The following is an 18,125-nucleotide window of genomic DNA, read 5'->3' as shown; positions in this document are numbered from 1 at the left end:
TGAAGTTTTGCACTGAACAACATATCAACACTTTAATAAATAAATCATCATATCTTCTAAGTACCATCTTGACTTGAATTTAAGTGATACAATAATATAATGTATATCCACACTTTCATACACTTGTGCAATATGTGGGAAGCAAATGAACTTTTGAGCTGAACAACATAACCTTTTAGAAACAGGTGTCAAGAGTTTACTGAATAAACCATTACATTCTTTACCTAACATATATTCATACACTTTTCCAACATGTGGCACCACTTATATGAACATGTCATACAAAATTATTCCTAACATATTTCAACCAACCTCATAAATGAAAAACATTTAAAGTGAGAAACAAAAGAACTTTTGAACTGGACAACATAACCTTTTACAAACAGGTGTCAACATTTTAATAAATACACCATCACATCTTTAATTGGACAGCATAACCTTTTACAAACATCTGTCAACAGTTTAATAAATACACCATCACATCTTTCACCTAACATCTTCACCTGATTTTAACAGATAGAGTAATATAATGTAAGTCCACACATTCATATACTTTTCCAACATGTGCCACAACATATATGACCATGTCATACAAAATTATTCCTAGCATACTATCACAACTTTTGAACTCAACAACATAACATTTTACAAACACATGTCAACAGTATAATGAATAAACTATCACAACTTTAACTTTTACCTAACATTATGACCTGATTTTTGCATATTGAGTAATATAATTCATGTGCACACATTCATACACTTTTCCAACATGGGGCACCACTTATATGGACATATCATAAAAAAATTATTTCTAACATACATCAACTGAACCTCATTAAGGCAAATCATTTCAAGTGGGAAGCAAATACACTTTTCAACTCAACAATATAACTTTTTATAAACAGGTGTCAACAATGTAATGAATAAACTATCACAACTTTTTACCTAACATCATGACCTGACTTTAACATATTGAGTAATATAATTCATGTGCACACATTCATACACTTTTCCAACATGTGGCACCACTTATATGGATATGTCATATAAAATTATTCCTAACATACATCAGCTGATCCTCATTAAGGCAAATCATTTCAAGTGGGAAGCACATGCACTTTTCAACTCAACAACATAACCTTTTATAAACAGGTGTTATAAATGTAATGAATAAACTATCACAACTTTTACCTAACATCATGACCCGAATTTAACAGATTGAGTAATATAATACATGTGCACACATTCACACACTTTTCCAACATGTGGCACCACTTATATGTACATGTCATACAAAATTATTCCTAACATACTTCAACTAAACCTCATAAAGACAAATCATTTCATGTGGGAAGCAAATGCACTTTTGAACTAAACAACATAACCTTTTACAAATAGGTGTTAACAGTTTAATAAATAAACCATCACATCTTTTAGCTAACATCTGTTCATACACTTTTCCAACATGTGCCACCACTTATATGAACATGTCATACAAAATTATTCCTCACATACTTCCACTGAAACTCATAGAAGCATTTAAAGTGGAAAGCAACTGAATTTTACAACTGAACAACTTAACATTATACAAACAGGTGTCAACAGTTTAATAAAAAAACATCATATCTTTTACCTAACATCTATTTATACACTTTTCCAACATGTGGCACCACTTATATGACGATGTCATACAAAATTATTCCTAACATACTTCAACTGAACCTCATAAAGGAAAATCATTTAAGGTGGGAAACAAATGAACTTCTGAAGTGGAGAACATAATCTTAAACATCAAAAGTGTCAACAGTTTAAAAAAATAAAATATCACATCTTTAATCTAACATCTTCACCTAATTTTAACAAATAGAGTCATATAATGCATGTCCACACATTCAAACACTTTTCGAACATGTGGCACCACTAATATAAACATGTCATACAAAATATATCACATTAACAATTACTATAATCACAAATTCAATTACTATAATCACATGTAAAATAGGGTTATAAATTACATGTAAACACATATCTACAGTGCTATAAATATTATCACACTCTACACTATTTTGTTGTGTCTTAATTTATTGGATCAAAATTAATTCGGGGGTTATTTCAAAAACCAAATTTAAAACAAATGCCCTAATACATCACAATTTCAATTAGTATAATCAGATGACAAATAGACTTATCAATTATATGTAAACACATATGTCCACTACAAAAAATATTATCTCTCTAACACTGTTTTTTTATGTCTTCATTGAATCGTATATAATTCAGGGATTTTGTATTTCATAACCCAAATATAAAACAAAATTAGTAATATATCACAAATTCAGTGATTATATCATGTAAAATACACTTATAAATAACATATAAATATAACTATAGACTCTGCAAATTTAAGATACATATGCAGAACAACATAGAAAGTAAAATTTAGCTTCACTGAAATCTAAAAAAATGCAGAAAAACAAACAAACCAACTTCTTGTACAAATATATATGCTTCTTTGAAGATGGATAATGTGTAGGAAGCTTGAGTTGAATTTCAGAGGAAGCTTGAGTTGAATTTCAGAAGAAGGGAGACGTGAACGAAGCTTGGTCTTTGGCCAGATTCTTCAGACTTCAATTTCAGAGGGAGAAACACCTGAACGAAGCTTGGAAGCTTCAATTTCAGAGGGAGAGTTGAGTTTCCGAGGAAGAAAGACGTCAACGAAGCTTGGTCTTTGGCCGGATTCTTCACACTTCAATTTCAGATGGAGAAACACCTGAACGAAGCTTAGTCATTCGTCGGATAGACAGACCATTTCAAAAGCTTCACCGAATTCTTCATAATGATACAAAAAAAAATTCACACACAAATAATGATACAAAATTTGTGAATAAACATTTTACTTTTGGGGAGACAGAGGGAGACAAACCTGAACCAAGCTTCAATTTCAGACGGCGAGTTGAATTTCAAAGGAAGAGAGGCATAAACGAAGCGTCTTTCACCAGAGACTTTAGACTTCAATTTAAGAGGGAGAGAGACGATTTCAATAGCTTCAACTTTGGCCGGATTGTTGATCAGCCGCCGAAATATTAGTCAGTCACCGAATTTTCGTGACTTCAATTACAGAGGGAGAGAGGGCAGAATTTCAGACACAAATAATGATACAAACATTTTACTTTTGGGGGGAATAAGATCTGAGAATTTGGGGGGAAAAGAAGCAACAGTATTTGGAGGGAAATTTAAGCTCGTATTTGTCCATAACTATATAAACTTCTTCTACACATACATATGTAGTAGTAGTATACACATAAGTAAAGTAAATACTTTTTTTACTAACCTGCAATGTCACGCCTCCATGTCAGCACTGGACACCCTCCAGTGAGAGGGTGCCCGGAGAGGATTTTTTCCCTAATTCCCACACCAGTTGGTGTATCAGCATGGGAATCTGCATAGTATAAATGAGCAATTAATTTAGTCAATAGTCATATTACTCATTTCACTAGCTATAAGAGGGGTCAAGGCCAACCAGCTACAGACCTAGACCTCCCTTTCCATTCTTTTGGTCTTTACAGCTATTCGAGGACCATGCTATTAAGCCAAAGACTTCAGCGGAAGTCTTTAGCGGGCATCCATAGAGTGGATCCCATCACTTTGCATCCCATGGGCCATGGATGCAATTGACTTTTCAAATGATCCTATTCGGATGGCATCAGCCACAAATTGAGCATCCATATACATACACTATGGCTAATCGTTTCCACAGTAGTGGAAAAGAAGTGCTTCGCATGCAGTTGAAACTTTGGTGTAACAAATCCAAGGTCAAGGATGCCCGCATAAATCATCTATATATCAACTTCTTCAATACCTTGGGGTGGGGATATATTGGCCTTCTGCAACTAATTCTTTGAAATAGTCAGCAATGGAAAGATGCATCTACAAGGTATACATGACTAAGACTGGTGCCATTCACCTCTCAATGCCAATATCATTGGAGTACATTATCATTTCTTTTCTGTGAATATTTTATAGAAACAAAATGTAACACTGGAAAGTAAAGGGATGTGATTTTTTTGTGTTTGGTATACAATTTTCAAAGGAAAAAAGATAAAGAATGGAAGAATTTTGAGAGAAAATAGAAGGATTGACTAGCAATTTTTAATAAAACATTGTTAATACCAAATTTACCCTATTTTTTTTTATTAAAAAACAAAAAAAAAAAATCTATGAAAAAGAGTATTATTGTAAATTCATTAGAATAGTTTCTTTTTCTATTCTTTTTCTCAAACAAGATTACTATTCTTTAATTGAATTCTTGGAATGGCATTAAGCTCTCTCTTGCTGGAAGGGTGGAATTGGTGAGGACTGTCCTAACTTCTTTCACCTATTTTTGGTGCTCAGTCTTTAAAAGTCCTTCATCTGTTATTATGCTTATTGAAAAGAAGATGACAGACTTCTTATGGGGTTCCTCTACCAACACAAAGAAGATTCCTAATTTATATCTTTTCCTTCATTAATCAACCAAACACCTAATTAATGATATTATTTCTTTTATTTTCCACCTACCAGCTTGAAAGATACTATGTAATCAAAATATTCAGCTTTGATTATTGAAATATTATAAATTTTCTTCTTCCTTATTGTTTTACACTTCTCAACCCTATTTCAAATCTCATAACCATGACAACTCTTTTGATTTAGCTCTAAAACTTCCATATGGTTTTCTGCTTTGCTTATTGAAATTGCATGCGAAAACTTGAAAAAATGGGGTCAATACAGACATTAATGATAATTACCTACTCTTATTTATCATCACCGGCGGATAAATTCGCCGCCAATCCCATATATCAAATTATTGTGTTGTTATACCATCCAAAAGACCCATACCACACTGTTTGTGGACATTATTGATACAGAATATATAGAGAGATAAGAGAGAGAGAAACCAGCATTTTTTTGGCAGCTTTCCTGAGGGAGATTTCAGGGGTTAGCATTTGTATCCTTGAAATTGGAGAGGAAAATCAGTTGAGTGTATGTTTGAAAAGAATCAAAAACACGATTTCTCTCTCTCAATAAGAATCTGAAAAACCCAAGGAGACGAAGCAAACCCCCTCTTCTTCTCCAATGGCGTCACTCTCCTCTCTCTTCCTCTCCAATCCTTATCCCTTCAGCCCCTCAAAACCTTACCATAACCTTAGATTTCGTCTTCCTTTCAGAGAAGAAATCTTTCGCAGTGGCCACCGGCGACGTAGCGAATCATCAAGCAATAAGGGCCGGGGCCTGGGCAGGAGCCGGAGCCTGAGCCGGATGTGGTTTGGTGCAGCGGTTGAAGGATGCAGAGCTAAAGGGGGCGCATGGGTTTACCCGGTCAATCCGTTAAAACGGGCTTAATGCTCGTTCCTTTCCCAGATTTTCTGGATTACCGTGGATAGACATGCTTTGGCGGCCAACTGTTATGGTAGGCTCGTATGGGATGTACGTTTTAGGCGTTCCTTTAAGGATTGGGAGCAGGATGAGGTTGCAGGTTTGTTGGAGCTGTTGTACGGACAAGAGATAGATGGTAGTGGCACTAACTCTCTGGTTTGGGTGCCTTATATAGAAAGCAGTAATTGTCCAAATATTGCATTGGATAAGCTTCTTCCCCCTCTTTGCTAGGGTTTCCGCGCGCCGCCTTTCCTATTTTCCGTTAGAGAGTGTGGTTTCGACGGCGATTCTCGCTCATCAACATCAAGCTTCAACGATCTAGAGTTTCCATGTTTTCAGAGGGCGAGGGAGGTATCATGAGAGATGTTGAACCAAGTTTCAACATGTTTCTCGCTATGTCGAGGTCTTCTGTTCATCAGAGTTTGGGATTGTCTCCAAGACGGTGTGGTTTGTCAGTGATGGTTTCCTCTCTTCTCATGTCTGTTGATCTTGTAGGTTGTCTGGCCGAAGGAGCACATTTGAGTGGAGGCTTGTAAATTTGGGATTTTTGTGCCTTGGAAGAATTGATACCCAATTTATGCCGATCTTTCCTTTTGATCCGGGTATTGATCTATTCTCCTTTGTTTACTGTTTAATTCTCATGTTTGTTTTGTGTTTTTTGTTGGCGAAGTTGGATTTGCCTGCGTTTACTAGCTTATCATCCACGGCTTTTGGGCACTTCTGGCTGCTGAAGTTATTCAATGGCGATATTTATATTTCATCAAATCTGGAGTTTCAAGACCTATGTTCTGTTGATTCATGGACATGAGGCTGTTGGTTGTTTGCCAGCCATCTATTCCTCAATCAGAGTTGTGTTTCAACCGGCAGACTTTAGATCGTGGATGGACGTTGCTGGACTTAATGGACAGATTCATGCATCTTCAATGTGGATATTTGTTACTTCTAGCTATGCTTGGTGGGGGTTCTATGTTGCAAATGGTGTTTATGATGATGGCGCTTACGAGGATGGTAGCAAGCTGGCGATATACTGTTTCGACGACGTACGTTGTTCCGTTGTCCTTGTTTATCGCCTCGTGATGTGTCGTGTTAGTTATGGGCCCACCTATCAAATATTGTAATGATGGTCATAATGGTGATTGGGAAGGAAGCCACTCTAGCAGGTTCTAGTAGGTTAGGCTTATTAGTTATGGTTACCTGGTGATCTTTCGTTATCTTGTCTTGTTTGCCATGTAATCTGCCAGCAATGTAATCTTATCTTGTTTACCCAAAAAAAAAAAAATTAATAATAATAATAAATAAATAAATGCTTCCAAGAATGAATAGAAGTTTAAATTGTCAAATATTGAATAGAAGCCACTCTGGCGGATTCTAATGGGTTAGGCTTATTAGTTGTGGTTACATGATGATTTTTCGTTATCTTGTCTTGTTTGCCGTGTAATCTGCAAGCAATGTAATCTTATCTTGTTTGTCAAAAAAAAAATGCTTCCAGGAAAAAGATTGAATAGAAGTTTAAATTTAAAAACTGTTGCACAAGACTCCTTGGATAAATGGGTTCTTCTTTGCATTCGTCTCTTTCTCACTTCTTTATGTTAAATTTTCTTAACCAGTCAAAAACTCTCTTGTTTGTCAATTGGTACACTCACTTAAAGAACATATTGATGAACTACACCAAACAGGCCATTCTAAAGGCTAATTACATAACTTAAAAACAAGAGGCTGATTATCCAACTTGGTCCCCTATACCCTATTAATGAAAGGAGGACTGCTAATTGCAGTCGTGGAGCTCTCTTTTGTTTATTGATTATTATTTTTTCTCCTCCTTCCATCGAGTGTTTATATATATATATATAACATATATAGCTAATCTTTTATCAATGCATTATTTCATTTTCTTCATTTCCATTTTCTTTTCCTTTTTTGATGGATTATGTTTATATTAAGTATTATTTATTTATACTTTAGATATGAATTTACAGTAAATTTTAATTGAAGTAAATTATAGAATTCAATTTTCTTTGAAGTAAAATTGTATAATTGAGTATTAATTTATTTGTAAAAGATAGAAGAGAGGGAGAGGGAGAGGGAGAGAGGTATAGTGGTGATGGGATAATCACACTTACTGAATTTTGGTTGAAGTCAAATTGTATAATTGAGTTTTTGTTATTTGTAAATGATAAAAGTGAATGATTTAGTAAAAAAGTAAGAGAGAAGTATAATGGTAATGAGATAATCATACTTTAGAGATAAGATGGTTTGATGAGTGATAGATAATTATAGATGATAGATAAATGATTGGTTTTGACAAAAGCCAGAAACCAGAGAAATATATATATATATGAAATGAATCAGTTTAAAAAAATAAAAAGAAAAAGAAATAAGAAAGATATATTATATATATATACAAATCCATGGGAGTAGAGAGAATAAAATTCTAAAAAGAGAATAATATTGTCTTATAAAATTAAATTTTAATGTTTCATAAAAATAAAAGCAATGTAAATTTTTTCAATCAATCACAGCCGCAACTATCTAAGATAAAGGCAGCCGTGATTGCAATTCGCAGTCCTCCAATGACATTCATGCTATATTAGACAGACATTAATCCTCACACACATAAATCAGTAAAAATTATCAGCTTTTCGATTCCAAATCATTATTTATGTAAATAATATAATTCTCTAGTTTTGAGCCTTTGATCCGTGTTTAAACCCATGGGCTATAATCGGTAATACCTTTCATAGTAAGCTATTGAGATTGGGGCCGGGGCCGGGGCCGGGGCCCTTATTGAACAAAGGATCCACAACCCAAAAGCTTTAACCCGCTGAGATTCACCGACCCGTTAACCAAGTACGGGTCATTCCTCTGTGTGTGGAAACAAACACGTTGTTTCGATCTCCCAAACAGAACGAAACATTTCTATTAGCTCAGTCTCCAGGAGAGATACAATCTATAGAGAGAGAGGGGCGTGTGTAGAGAGAGAAAGAGAGAGAGATGGGTTTCGGTTTTCTAGCTTCAAGAGCTCTGAGATCGTCTGGGATTTTTACATCTCCAAACCCTAGAAATTTCATCGTCAGGACCATCGTCTCCACGCCTGAGCTGCAGAAACCAGAAGCCGCAGCTGCAGCTCAAGACCCGCCGCCGGCAGATCTCCCGAAGCGGACTCCAGTGGGCGGAGCTAGGGTTCACTTCGCCAACCCAGAGGAGGCAATCGAGGTCTTCGTCGATGGCTATCCTGTCAAAATCCCCAAAGGCATGACCGTGTTACAGGCCTGCGAGGTCGCCGGCGTCGACATTCCCCGGTTTTGTTACCACAGCCGCCTCTCCATCGCCGGCAACTGCCGTATGTGCCTCGTCGAAGTCGAGAAGTCGCCCAAGCCAGTCGCTTCTTGCGCCATGCCTGCTCTTCCAGGTTTTCTTCTTAAAATGATACGTATATATCTATAATACATGTAGATATATGTATGTATGTTTTGGAAGGCGAGGGCACCTTTATATTTCTTAATTGAAAATCTGTGTTAGTGTCAGCTCAATTCAGATCACTTCCTACGTTTTGATAATTTGGGGGTTTATGGATGATTTGGGTTTTTTATTTTTTTGGGTGCAAAATCTGAGCTTTGTTATTCATTTGGTGCTTTTGAATCTAGTTAATTCCTAATTTTGTTGTGAGGATTTGGTTTGGGGGGTTCTGCTTGATACTGTGCAATTCATTGCCGGGCTGCATCTTCTGTTGAATTGATGATTTTTGTTTTTGTTTTTGTTTTGTTTTTTTTTGTTTTTATAAATGTCTGTAACCTATAACATTAGATATTCATCATATTCTGAGTTCGTTTCAGTTATGATATTTTTGTTTTATTTGACAATTTTTTTGTTGGGTTTTGTAACCTTTATTATATAATTATGCATTCACGATCTCTTTTGATGATTTTTTCCCCCTTTATCCCATAATTTGGCTTTGTCAGTTCTGTATCTGTACTTGTGATTAATTCCTTTGATTTACCTATTATTATTTACTATATGATTTGTTTAAGATTTTGTTTTTTTTTTTTACCCGTGATTTTTTTGGGGTTTTTGGATTTAGAGTCTGATAATCTCTGCTGTTCATTTGGCAGGCGTATGTTTTTAATTTATTGATTTTTCTGTATTCTTTTTAGGTCATATAATCTATTTTGTTAATTTATTTTTGTTTTGGCTCTATTACTTTTCCATAATTTGTTTGAGGTTTTTATTTTAGGCATGAAGATTAAGACGGATACGCCAGTGGCAAAGAAGGCACGAGAAGGGGTGATGGAATTTTTGCTGATGAATCATCCCTTAGACTGCCCAATCTGTGATCAAGGTGGAGAGTGTGATCTACAAGACCAGTCTATGGCCTTTGGTTCTGATCGCGGCCGCTTTACTGAAATGAAGAGATCTGTGGTTGATAAGAATCTAGGTCCATTGGTTAAGACTGTTATGACTCGGTGCATTCAGTGTACAAGGTAATTACATCTATTTTTACAATTTGTTTTGCAAGTAAAATGTTTTTGAGTGAAAAAATTCTGAGAAATGTAATAGCTGCTTATTAGTATTAGAAACTTCTAAGCACTCTGTCTGAGAACTGGGTTATCTTGGACATAGAGTTTCTCTCTAGAAACCACCAGGTTTAATAATAGCTAGTTGAAAGCTGGAAATTTTTTCTTCTCACATTGGTCATGAAATATGTGAAACATGAAATTGCAGGGCACTATCCTGGTGATTGTATGTATCATTTTGCTGAAGTGGCTTGTTGAACGTTCACTTAATTTGGAATTACCACAGGCCTATAGCATCATGTCATAGAATGTGAATTGTGAAAATATATCTCCAATGTCTTGTTAAGTTAGTGTTCAATAATCAAGTTGGTAATTTTTTTCACATTTTTGGAACTTTGATGTCAAGTCTTGTTATTTATTTACCTTTCCTTCATCCCTATTCTTTAAGACTCTAACCATGTACTTAGGTCAATGTAGTGTTCTCCACTTGGGGTGTTAGTTCAACTTGGTTGTTTTGAGTGCTATGTTTTTATGTTAGAAGCCTTTTCACTTCTCACCTTAATTTAAGAACCAATTAATTAACTTTAGATACAGTTGCATGAATAAATTTTTAGTTTGATAATGTTTTGAGTTATAATATGCTTCAATTCAAGATTATTTTTTTTTAAGTACGGTTATATAAATTTATTCAAGATATTCTGTAGCAGGTAAATATTTGTGCTTGTTTGTGCAAGGTTCCTTGCAACTGCGTGGCTTCAAGCAAGCTTCTAATATAAATGTCTTGTTCGATAGATGTGTTAGGTTTGCAACTGAGGTAGCTGGAGTCCAAGATCTTGGCATGTTGGGTCGTGGCAGTGGGGAAGAAATTGGGACTTACGTTGAAAAACTTATGACTAGTGAACTTTCAGGGAATGTAATAGATATCTGTCCTGTGGGAGCCCTCACCTCAAAACCTTTTGCCTTTAAAGCTCGAAATTGGGAGTTGAAGGGAACAGAGAGCATTGATGTTACAGATGCAGTTGGTTCCAATATTCGAATTGATAGTAGAGGTCCAGAGGTCATGCGAATTCTCCCACGATTAAATGAGGTAGTCTTTTGTTAAGTGGAAGTAATGTTACTTTTGATTTTCCGTGTACAATTTCTTAGCTGCATCTTGCTATTGCATTGTTTTCCTTCTATCTGCAAGTTTATTATTGCGCTACCGATATCACGGTCTTTATCAAGTTGAATTGATATCACTTTTGATTTCTCAAGTCTAATCCTACTTCTATCTGCATGTTTGTTGTTATGTTTTCAAGGATATCATTGTTAACAACTTTACATGTTGAAAGAGGTGTAATTTTGTTTCATTGAGATTCTGGACTAGGAAAATAGATTTAGATGGGTGCTGGAGGCATATGAAAGGACCTGAATTAAATTAATTGCTGATCAAATTTTATTCGATTGTATGGGGGTTGTGAGAGGACTTGATATACTTTTTCATTAAGTGCAATCAGTAGTCTATTAGAGCTTTGATTTTTAAAATTAACTTGATTCAAGTCTCCTACATCTAATCTCTCATTCTAGTTATGCAAGTTTGCACAGGTTAGTCTCTTTCTGCCTCTCAATGTGCCATACAGTATCGAACATGAGGGTGTTGGAGAACTTGATATAAGTTATTGGTTTAATTTCTTAAAAGAACTTAAGATTTTAAGGCAATTGATTGGTTAACAGGGTATTTGTAAATCTGAATTAACATCAACTTGGCATAATAATATTTATGGGTAATTTCTTCAATTTAAAATTGATTTAAAAACTACCTTCCAATTAGCTTGTTCAATAGCAACTGAAAATCGGGGCCCTCTGGCAGAATATTTATTCCCTTCCTAATTGGAAATTGTGTTTTATCTGGCAACAAATTAAGCATTGTCCAATTTTAGTGCATGCAAGACCTTTGTGTAGGACTGAAAAATTGAACTATTATCAACTGTGATAACATTTCATAATGGGATAGGATTTCATAGTAAATGTATATGATAGTTTGTGTTTAAAATAATGTCATGACTTGCATCATGGTTATTAGAACAAATTATATCCTTGCACTGGGTTTTCGGAAGTCGAAGACTTTTGGAGCTTTTTGGTTAGGGTTCTGTGGTCTATTTTCTTTTAGCTTCTTTTTTTAATGTGCAATCTATTGCAGGACATCAATGAGGAATGGATTTCAGACAAAACACGATTCTGTTATGATGGTCTGAAGAGGCAGCGGCTAAACGATCCTATGATTCGTGGTGCTGATGGGCGCTTTAAGGCTGTGAGCTGGCGTGATGCCCTTGCTGTGGTTGCTGAGGTTGCCCATCAAGTTAAACCAGATGAAATTGTTGGGATTGCCGGTAAGCTGTCTGATGCAGAATCTATGATGGCATTTAAGGATTTCTTAAACAGGATGGGTTCAAATAATATGTGGTGCGAAGGAAATGGCATGCATCCAAATGCCGATTTACGTTCTGGATATCTTTTGAATAGTAGCATCAATGGGCTTGAGAAGGCAGATGCTTTCCTTTTGGTTGGAACTCAGGTATTGGTTTACACCTTTGGATTTTAACTGACCACTGCATGTGTGATAATCAATTATGGTTCTGTATACCTTTGGTATAGGATTTTAATTTCATTGTTCAGTAATTAGACAGCATACCCTTAATAGCATATTATTTTGTGCACTTCTAAGCATTAGTAGATGTAAAATTTTGTACAAAAAATGATAAAGAAACTGTTTAATGTTTTGAAGAATAGTAGTTATTGATATGAGACATGCAAAAGAAATGTAAAGCCTTCTGGTTCACTACAAATGTATTTAATTGATTGGAATCATGTAGTTTGTCTGACACTTGTATGAAATTTAGTGTACATAGGATAATGTTAGTGTGATGTTGTGGCCCAAATTTGGTGCCGGGTCGACCTGTTGGATGAGCTTTGTGTGGGCCCAAGCCTACCAATTTTTGGACCCGTTTTTGCTTGTGGGAAGAGATCAAGACACTGAAAATCGTACAGAAGAGAGTACAGAAAGAGAGTGAGAGGCTGAAACTTATAATCGCCTATTTTTCGCATAGTCCTCTGAGGCACCAGGGCTAAGTTCTTACCCACTTGAGCCAACCCCTTGGGGTTCATCATGTCCTTTTCTTTTGCTCTTTTTCATGTAGCGTATTTTTACATTACACAAATACACATATATAAATGAAGTTTATAATATGCCTTATCCAAGATCTTTACATATGGGAGAACCTTGCATGTGTGTTCTTGTAAGTTTTGTTTTACATGTTTTTCTTTGTAGCTTTTTTCTTTCCATGGCTACATTTAGTAAATCCCATTTCATGATACATTTAGGAATTCTGTGTGCCAGTATGGGTGGTGTATAGGGGAAAATTTTGTCTTAGGTAGTTTTCAGTTTCTAATGCCAGATTATTGTCTTCAATTCCAGCCAAGGGTTGAAGCTGCTATGGTAAATGCCAGAATCCAGAAAACAGTTCGAGCAACCCAAGCCAAGGTGGGTTACATTGGCCCTCCAACAGATTTCAACTACGATCACCAACATCTTGGGACAGGTCCTCAAACACTGATTGAAATTGCTGAGAATCGCCATCCCTTTTGCTCAGCCCTATCGAATGCCAAAAACCCAGCTATAATTGTTGGTGCTGGGGTTTTTGAGCGGGAGGATAAAGATGCAATTTTCTCTGCTGTTGAAACCATTGCTAAAAATGGGAATGTTGTCAGACCGGACTGGAACGGTCTCAATGTTTTGCTTCTGAATGCTGCCCAAGCTGCTGCACTTGACCTTGGACTTGTGCCAGAGTCTGGAAACTGTATTGAATCTGCAAAGTTTTTGTATCTGATGGGTGCTGATGATGTGGATTTGGATAAAATCCCGAAGGATGCCTTTGTGGTTTATCAGGGCCACCATGGTGACAAGAGCGTGTATCGTGCAAATGTCATTTTACCAGCAGCGGCATTCAGTGAGAAGGAAGGGACATATGAAAATACAGAAGGGTGTGCTCAGATAACTCTACCTGCAGTTCCCACTGTTGGTGATGCTAGGGATGATTGGAAAATAATTAGAGCATTGTCTGAGGTAGCCGGTGTTCGGCTGCCTTATGATACCCTCGGTGCTGTCCGATCCCGGATAAGGACGGTGGCACCAAATCTACTGCATTTAGATGAGAGAGAGCCAGCTACATTTTCTTCTTCATTGAAGCCTGAATCCTCTCACAAGGTGAGTTCGACTCCATTTGGGACTGCTGTAGAGAACTTCTACATGACTGATGCAATCACCAGGGCATCAAAGATAATGGCACAGTGCAGTTCGTTGCTATCGAAGAAATGAGCTCTTGATTTTGATCTCTGTAATAAAAGTGCAGATTCAAGTGTTTGCTCCAGTTATTTATATTTTAGTCGTTTCATATTCTTGGAAAACAAAAAATCAAGTACTACTGTATTGCCATAAAGGAGTTCTGCTCATAAATGGCAACTTTACTTCTGGCCCATGGTTTGTTATTTGTATCTTCTGTAATTTAATGAGTACCCAGGCTGTTGTGGCTACAAGAGTTGGAATCGTCTTTATTTCTTTGGATTGCTTCAAAAGCTATTCTGTTGGGTGATGTTTAGTACTGAGCTTTTATTATATAATGTTTGAAGAAGAGGGTAAAAGATGATCACATGATCAGATATCGAGTGTGCAGTGTCTTAAATGGTTGTGGCAGCTCTTGTATTTAGATGGTCCGGCCAATCATCAATGGACACGTAAGCAAAAAATTTGTATAAAATTTTCACATTTCAGGCAAAAAGTTGTATAAAGTTTTCACATTTCAGACATAATTGCTCAAGTGTTCAATAGTGATTGACTCCTCGACCTAACAAAAGCTTGACTGGATCAATAAAAGCTTGATACCCCTCTAAAACGAAAATAATAATAATAAGGGTAAAGTGCAAAAAACTCCCCTGAACTATCAGCCAATTGTACAAAATAAGGGTAAAGTGTAAAAAAACTCCCCTGAACTATCAGCCAATTGCACAAAACCCCCTTGAATTAACCAATACCCCCCCCCCCCCCCCCCCCCCCCCCCCGCCCCCCCGCGCGGAACTATTAAAAAGTTGCATTAAGGACAGTAGGCAAATTTCCGTCACCAGAAAAAGAAAATTACAAAATTATCCTTCAGTGGAAGGATGCAGTTTTGATGGTTTATTCCCAAATCACACCCAAACACAACCTTAGTTTACTGTTACACCTAATTACCCAAACACGGCCTTATCATTACACTGTTTATCTTCTTCATCAATCCTAACCGCAAGATTTCGCCGCTCCAACTAAGGCAGCATAAACAGCAGCTCTCTCCCTCCCTCCCTCTATGTGTGTGTCTATATATATATATATATATCTGTGCCTGTCCAGAGAATTGAAGATATCCAGAGGAAGCATTTTCGGGAGAAATAGTTGAATATGAAACAGAGCGATTGAAATCCAAACAAAACCCTCACCACTCCTCTCCATCGATACCCTTACTGTCACTCCCCGCAAATTCTAACACAAGAATCCTTGTCTTATACTAAAACTTGGTACGTGACTCACATCATTCATCCACCATAATCCATGATTAAATCAATAAGAAAACATTTTTTATTCAAAAATCTAACAATCCAAATGAAATTTATTACATCCCCAACTAATTCAAAATTTCACCAACTAAGTGAATCTTATTACAAAGTGTTCACTAAGAAACAATAATAAAATCATAATATAGAAATCCGGAAATCTCCTTCTCTCACTGAGCCTCCTTTGCAAGCTAATCCATATGCACCTGAAAGTAATAAAGGGATGAGCTCACAAGCTCAGCAAGAAATTGCTAAACACTATCATCGTTCAGCAAGCTAATCCTTACTTAAAATCCGTATATATATACATATATAAGTGACCGCGAAATATCTACTAATCGTCGTCATTCTATAATATTAACTCAACATGTGAACTTGTAACCCATTTAGAATTTAAATTACTAAAATTCCCACTTACCTCACATGAGCCCCTGGCTCCCCTCAATCAGTTGGCGTTTTAATGTCATTACCTCACATGAGCCCCTGGCTCCACTCCGAATAAATGGTGTGCATTGCATAGTCCCTGACTACCAAATACACACATGTGGCTGGGTTGTACGTCTACTCACCCAGATGGCCCCTGACCACGTCCACATACTAAGGGCACCTTTAGCCCCATGGCCATATCAAAAGAGTAATTTAACTCCTGTAGACAGTCCCTGACTGCGCTCAACAAACTCATCATTGTATAAGTCTCAGACTACTACTCCAACTAGTTTAATCACATCAATTAAACACTAAATATGTTTAAATAATTTATACTCATAATATCATGAGTTTATCAACCACCTTAACTAATAATTAATTAATGTTAACATACCAGTACCAACTTAATAGTCCTAATTATAACAAATTGTAAACTTATATTCTAAATTTCAACCTCAATATCACTCCAATTGTTCTGCCATTAATTGTATATAATACTCCATAATAAACAGAACAAATCCATGAATTCCACTCAAACATAACGACAAGTGTAACAATCTATTTCTTATTGTCGTTCTACCTTACAGTTACTAATCGATTCCATTGTTTTGGATCATTTTTGTATTCCCAAAGAAGTCCCTACTTCCCTTTAAGCTTCAATCTCAATCAAACTTAATATATATAGCACACATGTATATATATAAGTGCATACCTTGGGACAATAATGCAAACCCAATAATTAACTTTAAGTGAGTGCACAACTTATCATCACTAAGTTCATTCTCTTATTCTGTTATTTCCACACACAAAGGATATATTCTTACCCAGCATATCAGAACGTGAATAGTGTCAAACTCCACCAAATTTACTACATAAATAACACCCAAGTGGTGGACCCCACAAGAGCACATTTCCATTTCTTCTCCCCACCACAATTTCGGCTGCTAGCATGCATGTGCACCAATATATATATATATATATTATCAAAAACCAAATCAACCTCTTTAGACATTCATTTAAGTGGCACCCGCACAAGCCAAATTCAGTTTTCTCTTCATTCCACATTCCAGGCTTCTACGGATTCCTTGCCTTTTCTTTCATATTTCCTTTACTAAATTAGCAATAAAAAACAAAACTATCATTAACCCTAATTACTAAATTTCTTTTATAACCCAACAATCAATCAGTATAAATCTATGCTAATATGCACCTCCAAATAAACAAAAGAAATAATGAAATAGATATAATTTCTATTCAATCAATAATTCGTTGTATAATCCCCATATCACTAAAAAAATAAATATCATGAGTCCTACAATTAAATCATATCTAATAATCTAACCATTAATACATGAATAAATACAGAATTAGAAGTAAGAATTAACTTGCCTGACAATGGAATCTGCTTAAGCCTCTTCGTTACTCACAGAATAGTATTGCCCGTAAAAAAAATAATGTCGATACACCAAGTCTAGATATATATCTAGTAGTTGAGTTCTATATGGACTCTTAAAAAAAAACAAAAAAAAAATCAACTAAACTGATAGCCTGATATCTCTCAAATTCCGTTATACGATAACCCTCATAATTCCACATAGATATACATATTATATGGATAAACATGAATTCAAAAATTAAAAATATATATATATATATACAATATATATCTGGTTGTTACACTTACACTCCTCATCGGAACCGTAACTCAGCCGGCGACACACCCCCCTTTCACTCGTCGCCGAATTGATGGTTCAAATTAGACCCAATTGCTTGTTTCAGCGAACCCAAATCGAGAACATGGTCTTGTCGCCGAATTGATGTTCAGATTGAAACCCAATTGGATCGCCGTCGTCGCCTTCGTTGTTCGTTGTCGGCATCACCGTGTCCAGTGCTTGTGGATTTTGACCCACCTGCTGAGACCCAACCAGACTGGATTGCAGAGGGTTGAGTTGTGTGTTTTTGTGTGTTTTCTTCTTTTGCAGTGATTTTGTAGAAAAGTTGGGTTCCAAGGTCTAGAAAAAGAGAGAGAGAGGGGGGTGTTGATTGTTGCAAACTCTTTGATTTTGCAGGAAAGTTGAATTCCTAGGGTTAGAAAACAGAGAGAGGGGGTTGTTGTTTGTCTTATTTTTTTTTTTCTCATCTTCTTCA

General features: G+C 36.1%; 1 protein-coding gene and 1 long non-coding RNA gene across 2 annotated transcripts; one reads left to right on the top strand and one right to left on the bottom strand.

Annotated features, from left to right (window-relative positions):
• Positions 1 to 2,350: 2,350 nt before the first annotated feature.
• LOC132267479 (uncharacterized) lies at positions 2,351 to 3,679 on the bottom strand. Its single transcript, XR_009469011.1, has 3 exons — positions 3,338 to 3,679; positions 2,930 to 3,114; positions 2,351 to 2,835 (listed from the first exon to the last, which is right to left on the bottom strand). It is a non-coding gene; the product is annotated as an uncharacterized LOC132267479 (long non-coding RNA).
• Positions 3,680 to 8,314: 4,635 nt separating this feature from the next.
• LOC132266389 (NADH dehydrogenase [ubiquinone] iron-sulfur protein 1, mitochondrial) lies at positions 8,315 to 14,504 on the top strand. The gene is made up of 5 exons (XM_059767241.1): positions 8,315 to 8,830; positions 9,653 to 9,899; positions 10,725 to 11,019; positions 12,112 to 12,486; positions 13,387 to 14,504. The coding sequence occupies exons 1-5, from the start codon at positions 8,413 to 8,415 to the stop codon at positions 14,284 to 14,286; spliced, it is 2,235 nt and encodes a 744-aa protein (XP_059623224.1). The 5' UTR covers positions 8,315 to 8,412; the 3' UTR covers positions 14,287 to 14,504.
• Positions 14,505 to 18,125: the final 3,621 nt, after the last annotated feature.

Source organism: Cornus florida, unplaced genomic scaffold (assembly GCF_030987335.1).
Source record: "Cornus florida cultivar Cherokee Brave unplaced genomic scaffold, ASM3098733v1 CherokeeBrave_3.0.0_Hap2_Chr07, whole genome shotgun sequence".
In the NCBI taxonomy this organism is placed as follows: Eukaryota; Viridiplantae; Streptophyta; class Magnoliopsida; order Cornales; family Cornaceae; genus Cornus; species Cornus florida.
Note: the sequence above shows the minus strand (reverse complement) of the source record. Positions and strands in the feature narration are given on the sequence as shown.

Bases quoted from the DNA above. Each gene is read 5' to 3' on its own strand.
- LOC132266389 (XM_059767241.1), top strand. From the start codon at position 8,413: ATGGGTTTCGGTTTTCTAGCTTCAAGAGCTCTGAGATCGTCTGGGATT. The intron at 8,831-9,652 runs GTTTTCTTCTTA...TTTTTATTTTAG, and splicing joins CGCCATGCCTGCTCTTCCAG to GCATGAAGATTAAGACGGAT. The intron at 9,900-10,724 runs GTAATTACATCT...CTTGTTCGATAG, and splicing joins CGGTGCATTCAGTGTACAAG to ATGTGTTAGGTTTGCAACTG.